This window comes from Nesoenas mayeri (assembly GCF_963082525.1).
Source record: "Nesoenas mayeri genome assembly, chromosome: 22".
NCBI lineage: Eukaryota > Metazoa > Chordata > Aves > Columbiformes > Columbidae > Nesoenas > Nesoenas mayeri.
This window is the reverse complement of record NC_137572.1, coordinates 1,121,431-1,149,028: the sequence shown is the minus strand read 5'-3', so window position 1 is coordinate 1,149,028 and position 27,598 is coordinate 1,121,431. Positions and strand designations below refer to the sequence as shown.

General features: G+C 39.2%; 1 protein-coding gene across 1 annotated transcript; it reads right to left on the bottom strand.

Moving 5' to 3' along the window:
* Nucleotides 1-444: 444 nt before the first annotated feature.
* LOC308048689 (adhesion G-protein coupled receptor V1-like) lies at nucleotides 445-25,508 on the bottom strand (the record flags this gene model as incomplete). Its single annotated transcript, XM_080357969.1, is given in 25 exon segments — nucleotides 445-655; nucleotides 1,988-2,127; nucleotides 2,299-2,548; nucleotides 3,719-3,903; nucleotides 5,630-6,037; nucleotides 8,112-8,354; nucleotides 10,543-10,714; nucleotides 11,606-11,723; nucleotides 12,683-13,530; nucleotides 15,142-15,277; nucleotides 15,662-15,686; nucleotides 15,690-15,833; nucleotides 17,080-17,223; nucleotides 17,997-18,473; nucleotides 19,321-19,470; nucleotides 20,134-20,373; nucleotides 21,530-21,628; nucleotides 21,632-21,749; nucleotides 22,251-22,449; nucleotides 22,551-22,699; nucleotides 23,192-23,424; nucleotides 23,739-23,924; nucleotides 24,044-24,182; nucleotides 25,320-25,443; nucleotides 25,487-25,508. Coding segments are annotated over 25 exon segments (5,160 nt in total).
* Nucleotides 25,509-27,598: the final 2,090 nt, after the last annotated feature.

Here is a 27,598-nt window from a genome sequence, read left to right as displayed (position 1 = left end):
TTTTGTTACTCACACACTGATGATCTAGTATAGAAGCTACAAACCTCACAAGGAGCAGACCTAGAACCTCATTTAAGGTCAAATTAAGAAGTCATTTAGCTGGTTTTCTCAGTGACCCCCCTGCTCTGAGGTTCCTCCTTGCACAGTGACTATCAACGCCAGAAGGAAAATTTACTTTAATCCCGCACGCAGGTGAATTTTGGATTTTTAAGTTTCTTTCCTTAAATGAATGATGTATTTCTCTCTTATATGGTTAAGTAAAGGTTCACAAAAAAAACCACATTTCTTTGCTGGACTTTTGTTTCTTTTCAGTGGCAAAATTTGTCACTGTACAAATATTGGATCAGATGGCAACTAAAATATCATGAAGTTAGTTGACGTTCCTCCAATACCCATCTATATAAACAGATTGTTATCAGTTACTAAACTGGTTAAAAATCAGTCTTACTGCTCGTCAGTTGTTATTAATGAGAAAACTGTTTTACATAACTGACCTGAAATGCAGATGAATCCAGAAGAAAAAAAAGCCTCGTTGTATGAAGACAAGTTATCTGTTTGGGCATAAACTGCATAAATGGACGTATGAGAAGAAGAGCATTCCACATAGTCTGATGTGTCATCAACCACTTTGCAGAACCCGCTATCGGACAGCCAGCTGCAAAACAAAATGTTCACAAAGTTGGAAATCGACTTGTCTAATTCACACGGTAAACAGGCTTGAAAATTGTTGTATCTCTGAAAACACCGGGTTTTCTAAACTACTGCATAAGTTTATCTTCATCTATTGCACATCTTTCATGTGCAGTTTTTAGAATAGCATATTTACATGAAATTAAAACAGCTTTTAAAAAATTATATTATTAAAAAAATATAAGTATATAGTCATGAACTTTGTTTTTCTGCTAGAAATTTTTTTTGTGGCCATGTTTTAAAACTTACACAAGATTCACAGTCCCATCTGAATTTTTAAATAGTGTGTTGCTTAAACTTGCACAGTGCTTTAGCCCATTCTGAAGAACACTTGCTGTTTGCTGTTTTGAAACTAAAATACATGTTCTCCTTCAGTATTGCTGAAAATTTTGGAAAAGGATACTACAGGTGACATCCTAAGCCATTTCTAGTGGAAACCACCTTGTTCTGTGATACAATGTCTAGATAAAAGGAGAGTATGCAGGTAAATTCTGCTGCATCTCCTTCCTGAATAGTTTATATCAGTGACAGACTGATATAATCCAGACCATCTAATGAAATCATATCTAAACTAACTAGTTGTCCGCAGGATATAGAACGTAACTCTCTCTAATTTCATTTATACTGTGTGAACAGGAAAGAAATAGGCAAATCAAATAATAGGGCGTTGAAGGGAATACACAGAAAACTTTAGCACATCGTTTGCAATGGTGTGAGTAGCAATAAGAATGGAAACCAGGATACATCAAGTCAAGCTAGCAGCAGCAATATTAAAAACTACCAGGAGATGGCTTTTCTGTCAAAAAGTAAGAGCCCTACAGAGATCATCGTCAAAAGTTATGCCAAAATTCTGGATATTAGCAAATAAGGAATATTCTGTTTCAGTGACTTGAAGCAATACCAGAGACGCAGGTTTAACTCTTTGTAAGAATGGACTCGAAATGTTGTCTGATAACAACTGTAAAGAGTGCAAAAGACGCTAATATTAATGAAGCGATGCAATTCTGGAATTTATGGCCTCTCAGCATTGCCCAACACATCATTACATAAACTAAACAGTACTGTAATGAAAAAAAATCAATAGTAGAAGTCTGAGAAATCTCTAAGTTAGAATAACTACACATTTTATTATACAGAATGTTTTACGTGCTGGTACAAAGGCCAGAAAAGTTAAGGGAAAAAGATGGATAAGAAATAGATCAATTTCATACTTGCAGACGATCTGATTGGACTTAATGGGATTTTATACAAATACACATGGTAGAAACTGGAAAACTAAACAGATTAATAAAACAACCTTTCAGCAGCTTGGTTCCAGAGGAGACATAGAGACTTTTGTGGAACAATCCGACTTCCTGTAGCATAAATCCGATAAACAACTACATTGTTATCTTTCAAAGGGTATGAACTCCGACCCTTCAAACTCATAGAAAAAGCCTGAAACAATACACACAACATAAACACAAACTTAATATTAAAATTCAACAGTCAGTGCTCATTTTAATCACAAACACACTAAAACGCTCACATCATTTTAAAGACATTTAAGATGGTTTGAGTAATATATAAATTAATTTATTGAAAAAATAAATTGCATTATCTTCAAACCCTGTTCTTCAAGGCAAGCTCTTTGTCTCCAGTAAGGAACCACTGCTGACTGCTATATTCTGTGAACTGTACAGATTCACAGCTCTCTTCTTGAAGAGGGGATAACACAACAGAGACCTTTAACAAATGTTCAGGTACTTGAATAAAATCTCCATCTTTTCCATCAAATCTGTGTCCGTTGATTTGCTGAGGAAACCAGTTGTGAGCCATTATTGCAATGTACGGGCAGCTGTCAAGGCTATTTTTACCTCTGTTGAAGAGGAAAAGCAACAGGGCTGGTAAGTGGAACCGAACTTTCACTATTCTTCACGTAATTACTCTAAAATGTATGCGTAATTAATATTTTATTCCTTCATCATTTTAGGCTTTATTACATTTAATAAAAAGACAGCTTCCGGTTCTGTGAAAAAAGGAGGGGCGGAATTATTATGTATCTTGGCTTCTCCATTTCTCCTCTGGATTTTGCTCACTATGATCTGTAAGAAAAACCACCCCATGGTAAAACAGGTTATCATAATATTCATCTTTATAACTTGATGTAGAGAAGAGTCAATAACAAGGAGAAGCATTAAAATGGATGATCTAGCTCTTATTCCCAAGAGATGACACAAAAAACTTGCAATAAGGAATTTGAACTTTCAAGTTCTGGACACTGTTCCAGATAGCACTGTTATTTATGCCATTTACTGTCTTTTGGCTGAGATGGGCATCTTAACCCCTATAACTTATGCAATGTCACAGAAAGTTACATCTCCAAAAGAAACTGAGAAAGAAATCTAAAGCATGCTGATTTTCACCGGACGGGAAAAAAGAAAAAAGGTATTTTTTTATTCTAGATTCAATTACCAGTTTTTTAATAGGTTCACAGTGGGAGAAACCCACTGTTGAAAAGTGTTTGTGTCATAAAACTGTCATTTGTTTCTGCAGTCATCTATTTTCCCTGCCCATTAGCCTGGCCATAGGTTATGATGCACTTGCAGAAAAAACTAGGAATTTGAAACTACATGTAAAAACTATGAGTTGCTTTCAGGCAATTCTAAATAATGTTCAAGTGAGCAAAACCATGTACACAGAAATTAGAGAATGCCAGTAGAAATTTTGGGTTACTTACTGTCACCTACATCTTAAAGCATAGCTCTCCATCATATAATTACGTTATTTTCTTAGCAAGATTAATTAATCCTTTTCTAAGCAATATTTAAGCTAATAGTGACTTAATACATCCCAGATCTCCTGACTTCTACTCTCAGAGCTACCCCGCATTTGTGACACCAGCTCTTAGAGCTTTGTAAGATTCCGACAGAGTGCAACACGTTTTCATACAGGTAACAAGTCCCTTTTCTAAAAAATATCATTTACATTTTTACTGTATTAGCTTTCCGGTATTTTCAAAACGTATTTTGAATTCAAGGTTACTTACCTTTCTCCCGGTGACCCACACATTACCCCTGTCAACAGGGAAAAGGCAAATTTCTCGGTCACCGCAGCAAGCAGGCTATATCCTCGTGTGTCCTCGTGCTTCGGGCTAGCCAGGGTGCAGAGTATCTCATAGAATAGGCTTCTACTTTTATCAGTGAGTAACTGTTTCTCACCAACATCTGTCACCTAAAGGGAGGAGAAGAAATCGAACATTTTATGCACACAAGTCTGCTTGTAACATTTCCTCATAAAACGAACATTTATCCCAGTGTTCATTCTGAAAGTTCAGCATATTTTTCATTTCTTGATCACCGCAGCCAAGGCATCAGGTACAGTCTATGTCAAAACTACACAAAGATATCCTTACTAATGTGGATTTATTAAAGAAACCATGTGGGACTTTTCATTCCTTCGCAAGTCAAAGATCGTTGCGCCCTGAGGATTCTTGATATGATTTCTGTGTCAAAATGGCAACAGTCACAAATGAATTATTCTTCATTAATATTTTTATACTGTTTTGTGTCTAGGTATTTAAACATTTTCCAGCTCCACATTTAAACACTTTCCAGATGCATTTTGCATTGCTCCACAAGTCCAGAAGAGCCAGGAAGCCACAAAACTAGTCCCAGGGTTTTCACAGAACTCAGGGCAATGCTGAAGTGCTCAGGTACTTGCCAGCCCGATTGCCAAAGATAATGCAGAGGGAAAAAAAAGGAAAAGAATATGCAGGCCTGGTTAAGACAACAGCAGAAGACTCCAGCTGGTCCTGCTAGGACTTGCTGGTGTGTTGACTGTATTCAAATGTGAAGATAAGAACAACCTATCAGAGAGCAGTGTAGGGGAAAGGGACCTGGGGGTCCTGGGGACAGCAGCATGACCATGAGCCAGCACTGGGCCATTGCGGCCAGGAAGGCCAATGGTATCTGGGGTGGGTTAGAAGGGGGTGGTCAGTAGGTCAGAGAGGTTCTCCTGCCCCTCTACTCTGCCCTGGGGAGACCACACCTGGAATCTTGTGTCCAGCTGTGGCCCCTCAGTTCCAGCAGGACAGGGAACTGCTGGAGGGAGTCCAGCACAGCCACCAAGATGCTGAAGGGAGTGGAGCATCTCCCGTGTGAGGAAAGGCTGAGGGAGCTGGGGCTCTGGAGCTGGACAAGAGGACACTGAGGGGTGACTCATTCATGGGGATCAATATGGAAAGGGGGAGCGTCAGGAGGATGGAGCCAGGCTCTTCTCGGTGACAACCAATGGTAGGACAAGGAGTAATGGGTACAAACTGGAACACAGGAGTTTTGGAGGTTCTGCTTAAATTTGAGAAGAAACTTGTTCCCGGTGAGGGTGGCAGAGCCTGGCCCAGGCTGCCCAGGGAGCTTGTGGAGTCTCCTTCTGTGCAGACATTCCAACCCGCCTGGACACCTTCCTGTGTAACCTCATCTGGGTGTTCCTGCTCCATGGGGGGATTGCACTGGATGAGCTTTCCAGGGCCCTCCAACCCCTGACATTCTGTGAATCTGTGATTCTGTGAACCCTGAGCCTCACTGTCTTGTGCCAAGGCTAAAACCAACAAAGATATGCCCTGAGAATCAAGAAATCGTAACAAGCTCTGTGAAAGCGTGGCACCAAAGGGAAAATGTGGCACAGCACAGAACATCGTGCTATAGGTACATACACAAAATCAATACCAGTTGTTCTTTTCAACCTATTTGATTGTTGATTGCCGGCCACCATCCTAACTTGTAGCAGGCAAACGTCTTCCGTGACTGGGACTTCACAGCTTCTATTTTTACCTTTGTCTGTGTCCCTGGATCCCTGGGTCCCTGCTGTGGATGCTGTCCTTGATCTTATCACAGGCCTGTGTGTCATTTTACTCTTATTAAAGTCATTGGTCATTCAAGAAAGAGCAGGAAAGGTTTACCTTATCTATTATATGCATCACAGCAGTAAGCTGCTCTTCTGTGGTTTCTGTAGCCACTTTGACATTCAGATTCTGGAGGACTCTGTGTAAGATGGTGTCATCAAGAGGCTGACGGAGTTGATCAATGAGCCCCCAAACTGGCAAGGATTCCAAATCTGACACAATGGTGACGTTAGCAATGCCACACACGTCATCTACCCTGGCACCGCCTGTGGGATTAGAAAGTACAACCTGGAAACGCTTTGGAAATGGGTTTAAAGATCCTGTCTTTGGAGTCAGGGTCACATCCAGGAACATATTTCTCTGTCCAGGTTCAAAAGTCAATAAACCCTCAGATCTGGCAAAATCTTGTCCTGCCACAGCTGGAGATATGAAGGTCCGGCCAATAGGTTCAGGTTTCTGTAGCTCCTTAAAACAAATCAAAAGAGTTTGGGGTAACATTATGATAGATACAATCGTTCGAAAACAGCTGCTGTAGAGCTCCTGTTGTAAATGGGTAAAATTTAAGTGTGTAAAAAAAGAAACCCTCTTTCAAAATGCAGTTAAGAATTATATAACAATCACCTTAAATGAAATATCTCCCTGAAGTAGCAATCTGTCACCTGTAATCACTGACTACCCAGGGAAAGAATTATATATATTGTCGATCGTGTACAGGATCCCTCTCGTTCTTTTGCAAAACAAAAATCACAAAGCTTTTTCTGGGTGAACAGATGTTACAGAAATGTTAGCACATCTGTAAGGTGAATTCCAGAGGGCACAATGTAAGTTTAGGTCTGTAGCATGAAATTCCCTCGGTTCAGGGTACAGACAGGCATTACAGATACATAAAAACTAAACAAAAGGAAAAAAATAAACCACTCTGGAAACCTGTGCCCAAATTAATATCAGTTCATGATATTTTTAGTCCCAGTAAAGATACCTAGGAATGCTATAGGGCCTCATTTCTTCTGTGAAGTAGCACTCTTTTCACCTTCCATGAGGTCTGCAGATTCTTCATGTCCTTACTGGTTTTGTCAGTTGCCATAACCCTGGTATTATATCTCGTAATATAACAAACTTTCCTTAAGTGGAAACTGACTGTTAAGCAAAGATGTTTATTTGTGAAATACTAGACCGCTTTTGAAAACATTTTGCTTTAATTAGTAGAGTTTACTTATGGAATAAATCAGAGGGTTTTTTGAGTTGAGAGAACTTAGTAAATCGATGCAGTGTGTATCTCTTTCAAAATTGCTCTAGAACAAAATCACATCATCTGTGCAAATTTCAGTAAGAAGTTTCCTTTTGTTTACCCCTTCCAATCGAGAACTAGGAAATGGAGCAATAAGTGGTAATAAAAGCACCAGTGGCAAGAGCATTGTTTAAGAAACCTTTGTAGAAATGAGATAAACATCTGTTTCCTGTCTGCCACGGCTTCTTATTTTTACAGGTACCAAGAGCACCAATAATTTGGTGTGTGCTCATGCACACTCATAACCTAAAAATATCCGGTTGCTATATAAAAATTATAAACAGGTAAAGAAATGCTCCCTATATTTCAGCCTAAATATACACTGGACAGTAGCAATTTCTTCTCCATTTAACATCTAAATTATAATGAACTTTTGGCTGGAAAGAATGTGAAAATTTGTTATCACGCAATTGAACAAAAGCACTGGTCAGCTATAAGAAATGGATGGAAATATCACGTAATCCCATGCAGTTGAAATAAATATGCATCCAATACAGCAATAGAATGCAAAGCATTTTATTGTAAAGGTTGATGGAATTACACCCCTCTTGCAGCCTGTTCCTTGACGCTGAAATCAAGGAAGGAATCATGTTTTTGCAGTTGTGTTACTTCTGCTAAAGGAGAATCTTCATAATCTGTCAGTTAATAATGAGGTAGTCATTTAGAGATAAAAGGGTCCCAAGTTAGAAGTGTCTGATGTTACAGCTGTAAACATAACCAAAAAAATGAAAGGGGATGGTAAAATAGACTTAAGCACGTGAGATTTTTTAATCAGATAATTTTAGTTTAGAACTTCAAGAAAATGGAATAAAATCTGATGAAAGCGCTCCTTCTCTTTTCCTAAGTGTGCTCTATGTATTAATACATTTTTCACCTAAAACAGCAAGTGTGTTGGCATCTGAATCTTGACAGGCATACACATAATAAAAACTTAATTTGAGAGAAAAAAGCCTCAAAAATTTGAGTATTTCAAGAACTTAAGGACAAAGGAAGAAATGTATTTAATGCCTGCCTGCCCGTTGTCTTTGAGGTAACTGAAAGGTACTATGAAACAAATCACTCTTGATAATACAAGAGTGAACAAGGCCTTTTTACTAGTGGAAACCAAACAAAATTATAATATATGGGCCCAGCAAATGCTTGACTGCTTCCTGGAAAAAATGCTAATTACAGCCAGATTCACTTTACAGAATGAACGATTTACTAGCAAAAAAATAAGTTAAATTATAAAAACAGCAATAGAAGCTTTACCTTCATGCTGGAGCTGACCACTGTGGTTACCGATGTACTAGAATCTCTATGCACTTGCAGGCTGATTAAAGTTGTCTTCTTGTGAGCCACAGCAAAACGAGATCCCACAGCAAAATACACTAAACCACGAGGAGCGTCGCTTTCAAGGACGGTTATAAAAGCAAATCTGGCACTGCTGTTCAATGCAGCTCCTGTGCTTACAGCATAAAGCACAACAAAAAAATACGTCTCAAATTCAGGTACCTGTAAAGGAGGGATGATTTTCATGTCATTATAAGACCCATTAATTATTTGTTTTTAAAAAGTTTGCGTTATTTTGTATGCACAATGGATACTAACACCATAAGCATGCCTCTTGAAATGTGCAGTAAGTGCAAGGAAGTATTAATATATCCTAAAAATAATAATGTTGCAGCAATGCCACGTGCAATAATGACATCGTGAATTTTTGCTTGGGACTCTACCGCAATAAAACAGCTATTTGTATACTACACGTATTGTTACTGTAAATTTGCCATAAGACAAGATGGTAAATGCTTTAAGAGCTCAGTTTTCCAGATTATGGAGTTACACAGCTGTACATTTTGTAAGGAATTTGCTCTTTCACTTAATTTTTGCCTTATGAAAAGGCATGTACCCACCTTCTTACCTGTGTAAAAAATTCCATAGAAGAGTGAGTATGCAGTTTTGAATCTTCAGTTAATATTGACTGTATTTTAAGATTGAACTCTGCTAACCACAGTTTTGAATAGTCTGGAAATACAGGCTCTTGAATTTCAGCGTTCACATGCCAAAGAATTAGTCTAGGAATTTCTACAAACTGAATGCCTGTTTATTGAAAATAAGGTAGCAATATTAAATTACACTATGACGTGTTGCCCTACCTTTGATTTTCTATCTACACTACAGATATAACATGTTTAGAAATAGATATCCGATTCCTGAGATTCCATAAATAATTGGAAATATGGCATCTGAACCTATTAGATGCACTGAGGAAGCAGCAAACCAGCAAAAAAAACCTCCATAGTTCTTTACAAGACAACAGCATTATAAAAAAAAGTTGGTAATTGAAGACGATTTCAAGTATAGATTTTTGTTCTGGGTCTGGATTTTTGGAAATTCTACTGTAATTCTAGGAAAGCAGGATCCAGCTCTTAGCAAATGAAGTCAGTGCAACTGACCAAGCAAAAACTTTCTAAAAGCTAGATGTCACACCGTACGCCATAAAAACGTAAAATATTTATTGAATGCATTTATTACTTCATCATTTCATAATGTATTGGTTGCTAATTTATAAGCTATTTTATGGAAGAAGAACTGGAAGAAGAATTAAAGAATACTTGGGGGGGCTAAACAGCATATATTTTTAATCGAGTAGTCATCAAGTAATTATTTACATGGAATGATCTTGACTAATGGATGACAGGCACAAATTCACTGTAGCGCCACAGGGAACTAACCTTCCATTAGCACCTGTTTGAGTGGCACACGCTTGTGCTTCATGTGGTATAAATGCATGTTTCTAACGCTGCCAGTCCGCTGTCATTAAATAATGATAACACTCCTCTGGAATAAACAGGTTCAAAATCCCAGTTTGCTCAGCGAGGCCACCTGTGATCCACCCATGCATATATTTTATTCCTTGGCTCTGTAATTTATAAATTACATCTGAAGATGCAGAAGGAAAATAGTCCTCTGAGCTGAGGGAATGCACACAGTTCCCTAGTGGGAAATAATTGTTTCCCACATCCTACATCTTGCGTTGTTTTCTAAAGTGTAGTCAGAAAAACTGTAGAAACCTTCTCATATTGTCTTTTTTTCCATTCCCCAGACCTCAGCTTTGCCACTAGCCTGACGGTTCAGATAGTTTATCGGAAAATTTCAAACTCTTCACTCTGCAAGAATGACAAACATTAATCTTTCCTTTCTTAAGGGACTGTTCTAAGCACCAGGTGTTCAAACAAAATGATTTTTTCCTTTTGTTTCCAGTAAAAATTGTTGCAATAAAAGCGTTTTGTTTCTTTTTTTGTAGAATGAGGTGTTATTAGTTGCAGGATATGCTTTCTATAAAACACCCTAAGAAGTCCTTTAGCTGATTAAAAATTTACTGTGTGGAGGATAAGAATGCAGCAAATGAATACACATCTCACTGGGATAACTGCATTCTTTTTTCTTATGGTTCTATAAAAGATCTGCATTTTACTCTTCAAATTAAATACTCATCTTCCCCAGTTTTTAGCAGTCACCATGGACGCAGCACAAGCCTGTAAATAAACATGTATTTGCAGAGGAGCTGAGCAGATGTCAAGTTACCATCTCCAGACTGTGTCCCACACATCACTTCCTCCAGATCAGAGGGTTTTTTCAGTCTTGATAAGCTGCAATTCAACACCACAGGGCTATACACAAATGAGTAATAATCACTTACGTTATCAGGCTTTAGTTCAATGGAGATGTTGCACAACGTTTGACCTGCCATGCAGGTAGTGGATCCCACCACGGATACAAGTTCATTCTCCAAGTTCACGCCATCCTTCAGAAGGACAACAGCTGTTTTATTAAAGGTCACACGCCAAAAGATCTTCACGTCTTCAAAAGCCCTATAAGCAAATCGAGAGTATATATGTACTGAAGGAGATCACTATTGTTTTAGGAAACATAAACCACGGAGGTAACACACGTTTTCTGTTATGATTCAAAGCTTATCACCAGGGAACAAACTGCTGTAGGATGAAAACTTCTCTTTTTTAATTTAAATTCCTTCACCTGACATGTGTTTAGATCACAAAAACATCACACAGGAAGAAAATAAAGCAATTACACGGAGCTAGATTATTCTCAATTTTTATTTCAGAAAACATGACATTAGCTGCATAAGAGACACTGGTTCTTGGAAGGGAGTTGCCCGTGTACCTTCCTTAATACTACAGTAATCATTCGCCTGGAAAACCAGGTAGGATTTGTCTTTCCTCTAAGTTTAAGAAACGTGAAGTACTTGAGCATATTTGATTAAAAGTACACATAAATGTGCAACATATACATATATATATATATATGTGCTAATTAGTAAAATATAGTGTCTGTGTGACTGAAAACATTATCATAGTGCTGACACGCGGGTGCCTTCTTAATTGCTCATTTTAGTATTCATACCTACACTGTACTACACGGGGAGTTGAGAACTTGAATTACACCTCGAGCAGGGCAAATATTTTAACTCAAGCAAATCTTTCACACTTGTAGCCTTATAGTGTAAGTTGGAAAATACTTGTTTTTCCTGTCTCTGCTTTATCACAGTAGAGTGACAGACCTAATCACATTCACAACTTAAAGCCAGTTCATCAACTTCTGAGAAGTTACTAAAGCAGCTGAAAGGCAGATTTATTTTAAAACTCTTTGATAAACTCTTCCACTAACAGCAGCTCCTGTGGTTAACAACACAGCATGTTACAACATGTGGGAAGCACATTCGAATCGGCTGTTGCCTGCACCTGTTTGGTTGCCTTGTGACAATCAGCAGCACCTCTCTGTTCTCCAAGTCTTCATCAAGTACGAGACCGCTTTGTACTTCTCGAACAAATCCCAAAATGCCATTCTGGAGATCACTTCCTATATAGGAAACAGTCCATGAAAGTAAGCAAGAAAGTTAAGCTGAGACTAAATTATAACCTTCATGTGAATAACCACTAAAAAAAGTTTAAAATAGGTATCAAAACAATGCTACAAAGTATCATCTGGGGACACCTTGAGAAAATTTATTATAATATTTCTGGGTTTAATTTACACTACATAGTTATCCAGAACTTTAAATGTTGGCATTTCTAAATTTTATTTTAACCAGTAGAATAAGTATTTTTGAAAGCAGATATAGTAGGGTACGGGATGAAGATGGGCTTCCAAGGACAGCTTTCTTATTCGTCCCACTCATACTCTTGTTGAACCCATTAATTTTTCCAAATTGTCACATCAGCTTTTCTTCTGCATCTTTAATTCCGTGTGTGCAAGTATGGAGCTGCACAATACTTCACTGTTCTCACGGGAATGTAAACGTCTTTGGCAAAACAGCAGTGTATGGAAAAAAAATCCAGGTTTAATGAGGGGAAGCTAATGTCTTCACAGTGTCCCATTAAATCTTGTTACTAAAGGATTTCTCCTTTACAGGTAGCAATGGCTTTACTTACCAGTGCATGCTGAATGTCAATATAGAGACTGATACTTTGCACAAACCCCATTGTATGGAAAAGTGACAAAATGGCAAAAGTAAAAATCTAAAATGCCTGCAATGCTACTGGATCTACATAAAAACTACTCAAGATTAGTCTTTTCCCTTAACGAGTAAAACAGGGCAAGAACAGAGAGAAGCATAATCTCTAAATGTATTTTGAGCTACGTTGCTAAGGGACGCGTAGTAGCTTTGTACATTAGATGCTTCTTCTGCTCTGGACAACTCAAGATTTCACAATAGAATACCCTGCTTATCGTCAAATAGATTGCCAATTTTTACATGAAAATTGCTATGAAAACATAGTTATTTACTGTTATTAATTTTCCCGGGGAAATAATATTACCTGCAATAATTACTGTTGCAAAAGCAGCAAATCCATATTCATCCTTTCCTTCTACAATCTGAGCTCCATATTCAGGATTTGAGAGGAAAACATAAAACAATTCCTGTCCTTCAGGCTCATCATCGTCAAAAATCTTTATGGACACCCTGCTTTCTCTTTGTCCATCCAGCAAAGTCAAAGAGACTGACTGTTCCTCAAAATCTTCCCCTTCCATTGCCCAAGTGAAGTTGGATCTTCCATAAACGCTTCCAAAAGGATATGAATCTGCTCCACTTTGTGCACTCGCTCCCCCAAAGGTTTTAATGGTTACTTCAACATCACCAGTAAAACCCTTGGTCCTTCTGATACGAAGTATCGCTGTGTTGGGGGTACTGTAGTTCACATCTTCTTCAACATAAATAAACTCTGGCCCCAAACTTAGTATTCCATGAAGAATATCATTAGCGAGGATATTAACTGTTGCAACACTGAAAGCTAGATTCAGACGTGGACTCCAGGCAAGATTCACAGGTTGAACATCCAAAATTTCCACACAAGTCAAATTTACAAAAAAAAATTCCTCAATTTCAGAGACAGAGTCATCAATTATTGATATTTCTATCACAGCGTTTGTCTGAAAATGTAAAAACATAAGCTCTCCATTGTAGATGGGTACAAAGTCCTCTAGTGGTTTGGCACTTCCTGGAATGGTCTGATATGTCAATTTAGTGAGATTACTTTGAAAACCAAACAATCTTTGGACATGTAGTGTGACTGTCCGAACACCTTCTTCAACTGAAACAGACCTTGAGTTAAGAGCAAACTGGAAGATCCCCATTGGCTCAATTTCAGCTGTTGTAAAACCCGATCTGAAACAGAAAGGACACCAAAGTTGACAGAGGAAATACGACGCGTGAAGAAAAGTAAAACATTAAAGCAGAATAATTGCCAGTGAACAATCAATGATGGCTCTAAGAAAGCGGATTAAACAAATGTCTAATAGCAGAGGGAAGAAATAGCAACCATACCAAAGCAAGATGTAACATGATTGCCTGAAAAATGATTTTGTAATAATAGGATCGAACAGCCCTCCTCAGATGCAATGCACCCAAATCAGCACAGGATACAGAGTAAAGTTTAAATAAAATAAAGTCTTCCTGAGAAAATGGAGAAGCAAAGGAAAGTATGATGTTTTTCTGTTGTGGACACAATGAAAGAAGATATATTACAATACAGCCACCCCGAGTAATACCAGTTGTATCTATAGAACAAACTTCCCATTTCAAAGGAAAACTGAGGGATAGACAGATCCTAACAGATCTACAGTTAGAGCCAGGAAGCTAGAGAATGAGAGGAAGTTATTTTAAAACTTACAGTGGGGCTTTGAAATACTAACTGCCCCCTCACAGGAATTTTTTTTCCAGATCTGAGCCCTGTGATCAATATAAACTTAAGCTCTACTTCATTCATATTAAATAGATCCCTTTCTTATTAGAAAATAAGCATAGAGGCAAAACTCTTCGTTAAATCTTCTGTCTTATACCTGTCTACAGAACTGATCTGTTATTCAGTGCTAGAGGCTATCAAATGGCACTAAAATTACAGTGATTTTGGTCAAAAAACTAGACCATTTCCACCACTAAGGGAGCCCAAAGCTCCTCAAAGTCACCTTTACCCTCCATGGGATGTCATCTTCAGTTTTCTAGGAAAGGTCATTCTCACATACTTAATGTATTTGATTCACAGGGTAAATAGGGGCTCTGAGGACACCAGTCCACAGGACAGACAAGCCCAGGAGAAGGGCTCAATCTCAGGATTTATCCATCCATTTCACTCCTGACTTCCTTCAGATTTGCCACTGTAATTGTAACATGGCGAAGCCAAAAACTTTCTCCATACGTGGTGTTACTCCATGTCCATTCTTTTTATACCACTTCTAGCTATCAATGGCTAAGGATGAATGAAAATAAAATAGCTTGAAGAATAGACAACTTATCTGAGATGGAAAACTACATTAAATGTAATGGTTTTGTTTTTTTAAAAAATAAAAAGGAGGTTTTATATAAATTAGGTATTTTCAGAACATTTCTTGTTTAATTTTTCTTATTATAAATAATTTGTTATGTAAGACCTTCTAAATATGGATTTTTAGGGACACGAATGAAAACTGTTAAGAGTTGCTTTCAGTCTTCAGCTTCCCGGCTAAAACTGTTGATCTTCATTTTTCTTGACTGTCTCCGTTATTCTAGGCACCTATGAAATAGACTGGAGTTGGATAAAAGCCTCAGTTCTGAACAGGTCAGATCTAGATCACTTTGTTCTCACCTGAGACAAGCTATACAAATTTATCAAAGAATGGACTACAAGTTACTAGCTGCCTAGAATAATAACAACAGGGATTTGTATAAGTTTTGTATCTGTACACAGGTCATAATTCTTATGGCATCGGTGTGACTCAAAAATACAAGTAGGATCCTTACCTCAGGCGAGCCCCACCAGACACATTGCTGTGCGCTGCTGTTAAAGTGATGGCAAATGACTCACATTTATTTAGGCTTGGAGTGGCCTGAAATGAAATCACTTTACTTTGCTCACCAGAGGAAAATGCAACAGTACCTGAAGGAAAGAGAGAGTGAGAGAGAGCAAAAGTCAAAATAATCCAATAGGAATCCTCTTTTTATCTGGGAATGCGCTAAAGTACAGACTTTAATCACAATTCCACTCCATTTAAGAAGAAGAAAACTGGATAAGGGTCTTTCCTATATGAAGCTGTCCTTCATGGCCACAGCATCGTGCCTGCCTCCCAGACATGTATCTATGAAGTTGAAGGGTTTTTTTGCTTATAAAATGAACACATCCCTTATAGCTAAAAATTAGACCATACCATTTCAATCTAATGACTCCTTATTAATAGAGAAAGCATACAGAGGTATATATAACTAAAAGGTGGTATCATCACTTATGCAACTTTCATAGCTGTTTCCTCAGACTGTTACTCACCAAACAGAGGAGTAATATTGCCTGACTAGGCAAAGTCGGTGATCAGGTCTGCTGGGTATTCTGAGATCCAGCTCAAGATGACAGAGCCATAAGCTCCTTTTCTGGTGATGACAGCCTGGCCTGTCCCTGCTATAATGTCTGTAAGTCGTAAAATCACAGATTCAAAGCCAACCTGTGGAAACACAGTGGCTTTTGTTATAGAAAATGGAATAAAAGTGGACAATAACATATATGAAAGAGTACTATATTTTGTAAGGTAGGCATCTTAACAGTAGTTACATGTGCATATAAATATATGTATGTACATGTCTATATATGTTTGTGTATATATATATATATATATAAATGCTTTCTTCACAACTCTTCAACATTTCTAAATGTTAAGACTTCTGAGAATTAGATATCAGGGAAAAAAAGGAACCAGTATGAATGACATTTTGGTACTGAAAACACTGACTATAGCATTTTGTGTCTGTCATTCAAAAGGAAAACAAACCAACCTGCCCTTAATGCTCACATGCAATGGCTGTGGTACCATACAGATACACACAGGTCTAAAATAAAGTATCATTTGTCTATCCAGTGAAAGTAAGTTGTTGTCACATTACATTGTTCACAAAAACATTCTTGATAGTATGATGTACTTTTCTTTCTTTGACCAAAAAATGGGAATGAAAAGATAATTCACACATTCTAAAATGATAAGTGGATGTATGGGAGTAAACAATGTTTACAGAAAGACCATTGGAATTAAGTTCAATTACAAACTGAAAGACAAAACAGTGTGTCAAGAGAATTAAAATCATTACATAAAAACTTCAATAAAATTTAAGAGACAAAAACTCAGCATGCTGTTGTCTTTGCTTGCCACATAAAAAGGGAACTGTAGCACATATACCATATTGGAACAGGTATATTATATTTTTTCTGTCTCATACAAAGCAGACAAATGGAAAATTCCCCACTCAGTGATTAGTCAAAGGTACTGTCAACTGCATTAAAACCCAGCATGACCTCCACTTCTTTTTGCACATGATACTTCATGCATGCTCTTATCTACTTTGGGGCTGCTGTACTTAAAGGAATAACATCGTCCAGAACTAGCTATTTTCCTCTAAGTCTCAGAACTTCCACTTCATGTAAACAAAAGTATAAGTAAATCATCATATTTATGCTATTTACATTTTATAGATGAAGAGACCTTTTCAAACTGCATTTACACATCTCTATATGAATTTGTATCAGAGAAAAGACAATATACAGTACAAGTAGTAACTGGAACAGTCTTGTCGGTCATTAAATTGGTTGCAATGATGAAAACTTTAAGGAGCAAACTGAATTCTTATAGCGGCTGCCTTTTGTAATGAAGCGTACCTTCCTTCTGCGGTAGAAAATTACACTGCAGTCAGTCTACTGACCTGTGAATTGGCAGCTTCCTCAGGAACAAGCAGAATGGCTGACTTCACTTTTCCTAATATTTTAGGCACATCCTTGGCACTTGTCCCAGCCAGGCTTACGTTAGTCAGTTCCAGGGTAAAATTCAAGCCCAGTACAATAAACGCCTTTGAGAGGAAGAATGCAATTAAAATGGTGGCAATGTAATTCCACTGAAAACACGATAACCACCAGTTCAAAGAGTTAAGTGGCAGAAAAATCAGCAGATTTTGTTGTTTGCATGAAAAAGCAGTGTTTTCAAGTCAAGCGTTTTGTTGATTATCTTTCTATAAAGAAACACAGTTAAAACAGCAATATTGTGATTGTAATTTACCAGCAGTTAATTGAAGGATGAGTTTATAGAGCATGTATTGCCATTTTAATGAATTGTAACTAACATAGTGGGTCTCAGCTTGATTTTAACTCTTAGGGTTAATAAGATGCAAGACAAATGTAAAAGGATGTAAGCGTGGATGGAAGACTGTAATAATAATAATAGTAAACAACCAGGGAACACTGGGAAATGCAGGTAAATTTATCTGCTGCTTCACGAGTCAGCACTAACACATCACTATTTACAATGCAAAAGAGAAATTGAAAGAATATTGGAATACATAAAATAACAAAATATTGAACTGATAGTAACACAAAGCAATGATGGAAGGAAACACTGGATATTTGAACACATGCATAGAGTGATTTTGCAGTTATTACCTGAAAATGTGATATTTGAACCCACTTCTAGTCCATAAATAGGAAATTCATTATACCAAAACTCTCTTTTCTGCTTCTTGACAGTGGACAGTATTGAGAGTTTAGTACCTTAATCCAGCACATTTGTATTGTGATGAACACAAATGGAAACAATAGATACCACGTGACTTAAAAGGATAATACAGACCTGGTTGCTTATTGGCACTCTTTGCACTCCAAAGCTGGCACCGTCTTTTATTGTGAGGTATCCCACCTCATTCTCAGGCTCAATTAGTGCTTCTTCACAATGAGATGTGATATGGTACTCCACAATTGCTTCTCCAAATGCCCCAGCATGCCGAGTTACATTGATCTGAACATACCGACGATCCAGGTTCCTCTCTACGAGTACTGACTGCTGGTCAGAGTACAGGGCGAACACTCCATAGGGGTCATCATTTGCAAACACATTGATTTCCAAAATTCTTTTCTCTTGGTCTAAATCTGCTCCACCTTCTACTGAAATCAGCTGCACCACATAGTCCTCATCCAGTGCTGGAACATCGTCAGGTAACAGGTAGATGATTATCTCAGCTGTGCTCTCCTGGTCAGCTATGACAACAGATCCCTCTGTCCTAAGAAAGTCACCTGTGATGTCAGATTCACGACATATTTCCCAGTAAACCTGAAATTTATTTAGAAAATTCACAAAATGAAGGCAATATCACCCACAGAGTCGGAAACTTTCACATTCATGGTTCGGTATAGATTGCATACGGAATAGGTTGGGTTTAAATGGGTAAAATAAAAATTTGTTTAAGTATGCATAGAAAGAAGCACATAGACTATCTTACAAAGTGGTGTGTTGTTCTTCCAGCAGTACTGTGAATGCAAAGATTACCTTTGTATATCTTCTGGACACCTACGTAAAACTATACGGAATCTCTGAACAATTGCTTGACATTATTTCTATTTTTACACCAAGATATCCTTGCTGTTTTTCCAGTTTCCAGAATTCCTCACAACAGAAAGGTGTGAAGAGTTCTCATTAAACACATTAGATGCTTTTATTAATTTGTTTTTTTTTTTTTTAATAAATGAGTACTTGTGAAAATGCTGACTTGTAAACAACTTTAGGTAAAGACAATGTAAGTGATGATTCTAAAATGTCTGATTCTTACCTTTACATATGGCTGAAAAAGAGTAAATTGTGAGGATCCCAAAGAAAGCTCACTATGAAAGTCTGGTCTCTCCTGTTCTCCCATCAAAAGCACAGGAGCAGAGGGAGAGAGAAAGCAAGACAAGCACTCCAGTGCTGTTTTTCTGGTTTTTTCACTGACCAGGGGAGACTGAATCTGACTCTACAAACCACAACTACTAGAGCTGAGCCCTTGCTAAACTCAGTCTAAAAGGCGACATTTCAAAATTTGAGAAATACGCAATTGAAAGGCACAGAATAAGATCTCCCTCCATGCATTGATACAGAGGATTATTTCAGATTATAATGTTGATTAGGAAGAGAGTGAGAATACCGTTATGTTTCCCATGGTGCCCTGGATTCGTCTGACAAACAGTGTAATACTTTGTGGCCCTTCCACTGCAGAGGGTTCTGTGAAGTTTTTCTCAGTTAACGATTCAGGAGCAAACTGTACCATTCCGTTGGGATCACCAAACTTCTGTATCTTTAAGGAAGTAATTGAATAAAAAAAAATTAAACAATCAGAAATGTAAAGTGAATAGTATTCTTGTTTGAAACATTGAGATTTTCATTGCTAGATGCTATAGGGAATGTATCAATTAGTTCTTCCTCTTGAGTTTTCTCCTCTTAAGAAGACTCAAGAGTACATCAGTATTTAGAAGAGAGTCTGAGAGAGTCTGCTCTCTAATAGGTCATTTCCCAACTTATACTGGAACCTGGGGTTGTTCCTGCCCAGACACAAGACTCTACACTTGCCCTTGTTCTATTTCATTAAATTTCTCCCTGCCCAACTCTCCAGCCTGTCCAGGTCTCCCAATGGCAGCACAGCTTCCAGTGTCAGCCACTCCTCTCAGCTTGGTGTCATCAGCAAACTTGCTGACAGTCACTCTGTTCCCTCATCCAAGTCATTGATGAATATATTGAATAATACAGGCCCCAGTACTGACCCTTGAGGGACTGCACTAGATACAGGCCTCAACTGGACTCTGACCCATTGACCACGACCATCAAACCCATGTAGTAGGGGAGGCAAAAAAAAAAGAGGCAAATGACAAGCTATTCAGTCATTATGATTACCCTTCAAAGCTTTGCAGGATAAATACCAATAACAGAGATCTCAAGAGAAAGAAAAGCAATAGTGACTTACTATTAGTGTAATGCTGTTTGCCTTAGGATCTAGTTCTGCTTCACCTTTCATAAGGCTCAGCCTAATAATGAAGATCTCCTGAACTTCAACTTCTTCACGAGGATGGATTTGTAGATTAATAGTTCTCAGCCCTCCTTCCCCTTCTCCAAAATAGAATGATCCGTTCACAGGGTCACCCATGTCACTATTCAGGAGAGATAAAAGCTCTTCTGAATTGGGTCCCAAGATGTCCCAATTAATCTGTGGAAGATACCAGTTTCAGATTTACAGTAGTGACATATTATAACTGCCTCCCGGGTCGGGGGAAGTGACAGAGTAACACAAGCGACATAAAAATTCTTGCATCTGCTAACAAGCTACATTTAAATATGTGCTCTTTTTACAGAACACAACATATTAATAATTGATTACATGTGGGAAAATATAGAATCCTTTGGAGAAAAAGAAACATTAAAAATAGAAATTCTGAAGTGCTAGTTAGCCACAATGCCATTTTATTAAATTCTAGATATTAGTTACAGAAAAGAAAATAAACTCAGGTTTCTGTAGCACGTAACAGGAAATGCACAGGCCAGTTTACTTTTCTCTTCCTTTCACAAGTTGTTTTGAAAAGCTCACCAAATAAGTATCCTGACCAGAAACATTCCCTGGCAAGTGTGATATCAAGACTGAAAACGACAAATATTTTCTGCAATAGAAGTTTTTAATGCCTCAAATCACGATTCACACTTCCTCAGGCTGATTAAAAGCTAGAATATTTTCAAAATTTCCCACAAATTAGATTGTTTTTGAAGGGGTCCTATTCAGCATCTTAAAATTATTATTTTGACACTTAATTGTTTTTCAGTTTTCTTCAATGACTTCTAGGAAAAGTCAAAGAAGACCACGGCAATTTTCACATGAGGAGAGCAGTAGCTCATGGCCTTTAATGCCAATTTTCCAATCATTTGCCCAGACTGTGGAAGCCTTATCTTGGTTCATATTTATACTTTCACTTTGGCAGTGATACGTACAGACTAAAAAAAAGTCTAGAGGCCTCATAGTAAACAATTTACTGAAAATAAAAATAAATTGACCAGCTTCAGGAAGTAATTCAACTGAGTTCAATTAAATTAGCGGTGGTGCATGAAATTAACTATATTTTCAATGGGATTGGGAGATAGTTCAAAATAAAGTACACCAGACCATAATAAAAGGAGAAAAGCAGGAGGACAAAGAGAAGATCAAAAAAGTAACAATATTTTCTGTTCTTCTGCAACTATACAGAATTCACGCTTAATGAAAAGCTGCAACTATCCCATTAGAAATCAGTCACAAGGAAGCCCCTGACGGCAAAAAAAGAAGATTTTTGGCCTTGTCACTGGAAAACATTCCGTTTTTGAGAACCAAGGCCCACCTGTGTCTCCCCAAACAATTTTCCTGTCCTTTCCAGCACCAGCGACACTGTTGTCGGTGTATCGGGGCTGGGAAGAGTAATTCGACTTTGGCTGAGAAATCAGATGATGCCCTGGGGGGAGTCGCTTTTGGCAATGGTGACCTGGCTCAGTAGATGGAACCCAAGGACTGCTCCACCAGTGGCCCCCATCAGCTGGATTTCAAATTGCTCTGCAAATTCGCTGCATGGAAAAAAAAAACAGAAAAAAAGACCTTCTGAGACACACAAGAACAAAAAATTAAAATTATGATTTGTCATTCAACCATGCGTCCAGCTGGATCTGTTTAAAGATATACAGAAGTCATCTCTGTAAGCATACAGCAGAAGATTCCCCCCATTTGCAGAGAATGGTGATATCTGAAATAAAAATATTGTTTTATTTTCCACATGTGCTAAATTTAAAAAAAAAAAAAAACAATCAGCAAAATATTTTATTATTCACAGCAGTACTATTAACACCCAAACTTTCTGATAATCTAGGTAAAAAGAATGTAGTTGTTTGCATAAAATTTAACAGGCACTATGAAACTCCAATAATAGCTTCTTTTCCCTCCCTTTAAATATTTCAGGGCTGCAGAAATTTGCTTTTCAATTCAAACTCTGCTGACAGGCATACTGCACGTGCTAAAAAACGGTTTCTCAGAAGTAGATTAGTGAATAAATATCTGAAAAAAATAATTACCTTTCTTCATCATCTGTGATAGAGATATAGATAAAAGTCTGGTTCTGGCCACGAGAAAAAATGACAGAATCATTATGGATGATGTAGTCAACGTTCGGAAGTGCAGAAATACTTCGAGAAAGGAAATCGGCTGTTACATCGCCATACGTTCCACGCTTTCTCACAACAGGAATCATGATTAATCCAGCATCCTCTTGCACTTCAAGAAAAATTGGGAAAAAAAGTTATTTTATTTCAAAATTTGTGAGAGAGCCACAGGCTTATCCTCTAAACCATAGTGAAAACCTCTGGTAAACTTACCCTGTAGAAGGATATACTGTGGATCAAATTCTATGATGCCTTCTGCATTATCACTTTTTGCTATAGTGACTCGTACTGTGGAGATATTTCCTATTACTGGGGGTTGATCTATCTGTAGATCATTTTCCTTTACGGTGAAATCAAATCCACTTGCAAGAACATAAAAAGGAATATTACATTAAAATAAAATCTTGCAAAAGTATTGTAATGCAAGTATGACAATTTTCAATTACCACAAATACTTTTATTTTCTGACAGTTACCACTGAAGATTTTTGGTCACACTTTTTCAAACTATATCTGCAAAACTGGCAGTTTTTTCACAGAAATGTGGATCTTTCGCTTTTTCTTTCACATTTTATCTTCTTCTTTGAGTTTCATGTGATTTGACAACTTCTATGTAATGGATGGACTTTCAGCTTTAATAAATCTTAATCAGCAAAATCTTAAAATTAATGTTGAAAGAATTTGGATTGCCATACATCCAATTTGTATTATTATTACTATTATAGCTGCCATATAAAATTTTACAGTAAAACACCTGAAATCCAGCGGTGCCTTTATGCAGGTAGATCAGATTCCAAATACAGTTTGATCTCCTGCTTTTAATTAATTTTATCTTATAATTAATTTTATCTTGACCTTCCTTGGAGTTCCACTTTGGTAATCATCACTGAAAAGTCTTCAGGACCTTCAGGAAAGTCGTCATCATGAATTTCAACCGAAATCATTCTACTCTCCTCATGTGGTTCAAATAACAGTTCCCTTACTGTGGGGGTGAAATCAACTCCCTCCTCTGCAGTCCCATTTATTCTCTGCAAGCAAAGACGCACTTTGCCATAGGATCCCCTTGAACGCAAAACAGTGATGTTAACCTGAGGGAGAGAGGACATTTGCTTTAAAAAATGGCTTTGCTTTTCTGTTACCATTCTGAGACTGTTCTATAGGCACCTTCTCAACGGTTCTGCCAGGTAACAATTTGCTGCAGTAAGTGCAGAATACACATAATTTAACAGACAGGCATCTTTCTCAGAGTATTAAAAACACCAAAAGCCTCAGATGGACTATGCTATGATAAATGCAGAATAAATCTCTGCCTTTTTTTTTTTTTCCTAAAGTTAAGTATAAATCTACCGACAATATTGATATCTATCGATATTTTACGTAAGAAGGAATTTTAACCATATACCCATTTTTCTTCTTCTGTTGTCAGCAATATTTCTCGTGAAAATGTAAACTCTCCGTATGGAAAATCACTGGCGGCCATGGTAATATTTGCTGTGCTGCTAGATTCATTTAGGAGTCCTCCATCACTGATTCCAGTTAATTCAAATGTGTAGTAATGCTTCTCCTCAGGACGGTTATCATCGACAGCCTAGGGAGAAGAACCAATTAACCATTTCCAGGTAGAGAGGTATAACTAATTTCTAATCAAGATGCTGGCTAGATAAAAGGAAGAACCTGAAAGAGCTACTGGTGTAAAATCTCTTGTACCTGTATCAGAACCACTGCTGCACACTGCCTGTCTCGCATTGTCAAGGTCCCCGACGTCTCAATAAATTCTGTGTGATGACGGGGTGTTATATTCCAATATATTATGATTTCACCAAAAATCCCTGGGCCACATGTCAGGCTGCAGAATGCAAACGCAGATTTAATCTTCTACCTTTAGTATTTGATACCAAATCCAGAGATATAAAGCATAGATATTGTTGTGCACGGAAGAAATGTTACCAGCACTGTGAAGCTTGAATTTTAATCTATTAAGTCACTATTAAGATCTTTACCATAACCTCTTCAGAGCAATAACGTGGCTGCAGTTCTGATTTACTTCCCCGTGCTGGGAGGCATCTTGAGCTGTATTTTTACCCAGAGCACTTTATAGTTTCTTTGTGCATACAGCCCAAAGTTGGCAGCTGAAAACTGAGCTGTCTTTCTGCTTTTCAGGAAATAGACATGCAAAACAGAAGGAAAATGGGACTTACGGGTAGCACCCAGAGGTAATTTGGTTTTGAAGGCAGAAAGATATGAGAATAGTACTATGAGATCACTTGAGAAATGTTCTGTGTGCTGCTTGTCTAAAAACCTAGAGGCTAATCCTACTCATGACATTCTCGGTGAACTGAAGCATGGCAAGAAATTGTCTATACCATGATCTAGTACATGTTCTAAACTGGTGCTGCACAAAGCATCCCTTTGTCTGTTGGGATTCTCAGGGCAGCATGAGAATCTGTTTTCTTGCTTATATTTGCTGTTTCACTAAGGGAAAGTGTTGTAACACTTTTTCTCCAATTCTGTTAGAAGGTATGGTAACATTGTGATTTCTTCATCTTGTTTTCAGCTGACTGAATGCAGTGAAAGAATTGCATCTTGTTTCAACTAAGACCCAGTGCTGCTTTGGTTATGCTGATCATCGTAACAACGTACCGAATTTCAGTTCAAGCACCAATCCTGAACTGAATCCTGAAAAGCACAAAGCATCTTCAAATATAATTGACTGCCTTCCCCTATTCCTTTGATTAGAATCCTCTTTCCTTTAATGAATCTATGTTGTAAATAATTGGAAGACATATCTAAAGCTCCTCAGCAATACTGAAAAGACACCTACGTAGTATGTTCTGCCCTTCTTAAAAAACAAGCATCTAATTTTGAAAATACTTATGATTTTAGAAGTTACAATGAAATGCAGCATTCAATTAATTCTTGCCAAATGTGGAGCCTCATAGCTTTTGAAACAGAGCTGTTTTGGATAAATGAGTGATGTACTCACCTAATAAGAGCAGTCCCATTATAATTTCCTGAAGGTTCTCCAATCAGAACATGCTGGGATGAATGTGCTATCCCAACCACCCCAGAAGCTCCTTCATCACCCACAATAATGATGGTTGCAACACCTATGAGGAGAACAAAAGCTTCTCATGGTAAAACAAAGCTAACTAGTGAGGTATTTTTTTAGCATGTTTGGTGACACAAATGGTTAAGCACCAGCTTCCCGGGGAGCCCATGGAATCCCCAACCTTGGAGATATTCAGAATTTCAGTAGACAAGGCATTCAGTGACCTGATCTCATTGTGAAGGCAATTCAACAAGATGACCTCCCTAGATGGTCTCTTACAAACGAAATTATTCTATGCTTCTTACAGGTCTGAACCTGGTTTTGGTTTCTGCTTGTTTTTGTTAAACAATTCTTTACAGACAATGTTGATTATCTGAACACAAAAGTCTACGCCAACACTTGATTTAGACGGAAAAAATACGATCTAAAATTCTCTTTGATTTCTTCAGATAAGGAAAAAACTGAGGGAAAAATACTGACCTCCTTTTGTCACAGGAGCTCTGCTAGCTCGTTTCTTCTATGTTGTTTCTGGGGGGAGTTGGGTTTTATTTACGGGGGGGGCGTTTGAGTCGATTCATGTGAAGATACACAATGCTGCACTAGCTTTTAAGAAATGTGTCTTTTTTTCAGACCACTTCACTTCTTCACAGAATATCAGTTCTAACTATAACATTCAGCACATATTTGACTCCTCTCTTTGACTTGTAGAACGAATCCTAAAAGACACATCTCCTTAGGACTCAGGGCGTCTAGCACACAGACAGCCGCGGCGCGAAAGCCGCGCCCACAGGACACAGAACCCGCCGCGCCTCGCCCCGAGCTCCCGCCGAAGCGGCGCCCCACTCGCCACGCCACCAGCTCTGCTTTTCAACGTCCCCCCGACTAACGGGGGCTGCGCCGCTCCCGGAGGGACCGCCGGACCGGGCACGGGCGCTGCGCCGGAGGGAGACACGGCTCCAGACCGCCAGCCTTCAGCGCACCTGCCCGCAGGGTCACACGCCTCCCGCCAGCTTCGCCAGCTCGGCGGGGGGGAACCGGAGACGAACTCCTCCGCGCCGCGCCGCGCCGCCAAATCCCGCCCCCCCCCCGTTCCACCAGCACGGTCACCCCCGCCGCGGCCGCACTCACCTGCCGCCTCTTTCGCCGCTCCGCTCCCGCCAGGCGCTCGTGCTTTGGGCATGCGCGGTAGCGAGACCGCAGCACCCGCCCCTTGCCGCGTCCCGGTTGGCTGCCTAGGACACGTCAATCACCTCTCTCGCCGCCTAGCAGCGCTCGCCAGTCGGGCATGCGCAGTACGGAGACCTCAACGCCCGCCCCTCTGGCAACCTGATAGGCGGACAGAGTGGCGACTGACGTGCCTAGGCAGCCAACCAGCGCTCCGCCCCTCCAGCCCTCCAGCCCTCCCGCGCCAGCAGCCGCGTTGCAAAGGGAACAATAAACCGCGCTCCCCTGCTTTCCGCTGAAAAGGGGGGCGGCTGGGTCCCCGCAGCAGAAAAACCCCTTCCGTCCTGCATTGCCCTTCGCCAGTACAACTGCACAGCTGGGAACTCGGCAACGTCAAGCGGCCGTCTGACAGACGCACACTCGAAACTTGACTAGGCTGGCGATTTTGGCTGGCTTACACACACGGACTTGCACTTCTCTGAGGAAACAAATTCTTTTTTAAGCACAGCCTCTCCTTGGGGAAGAAAAAACGCCCCCTCTGCGCTCCCAAACACTAGGCAGCCGTGGGGAAACCACCGAAAGCCAAGACCGACAGCAGCAACGTCGAGTGCAATCTGGCTTCCATTCTGATCACGCACTTAATGGCCTCTCCCAGGCCTACCAATGACTGCTCCTTTTCTGGAAGGACAAACTGAACGTCCTAAACTGAAGACTGCACGGAACACAGCTCCACTGGCAGCCCATTTGCCTCTTCTCCGGCTTCCACGGGGAATATCTTGTAGCGTCCTCCAACTCGCAAACGTTCTTCCTCAGTCCACGGCCCCAGACACGGAATCTCCTGAGCAGCGAGCAGAAACAACCGCGCGGGATTTTCTTCACGGCACCGAGAAGGCGGCGCTGGCAAAAAAGCAGGCCAAAGCACCTGAACCCGTCTGCCAGCCCCAGCCTGCGGCCAAGAGACCGGGAGCACCCTGGCCGAGGGGCCGCGCACCCCGCAGCTGTACTTGGACGACCGTGTGCGTGAAAGCATGTGTGTCTACAAACGATTG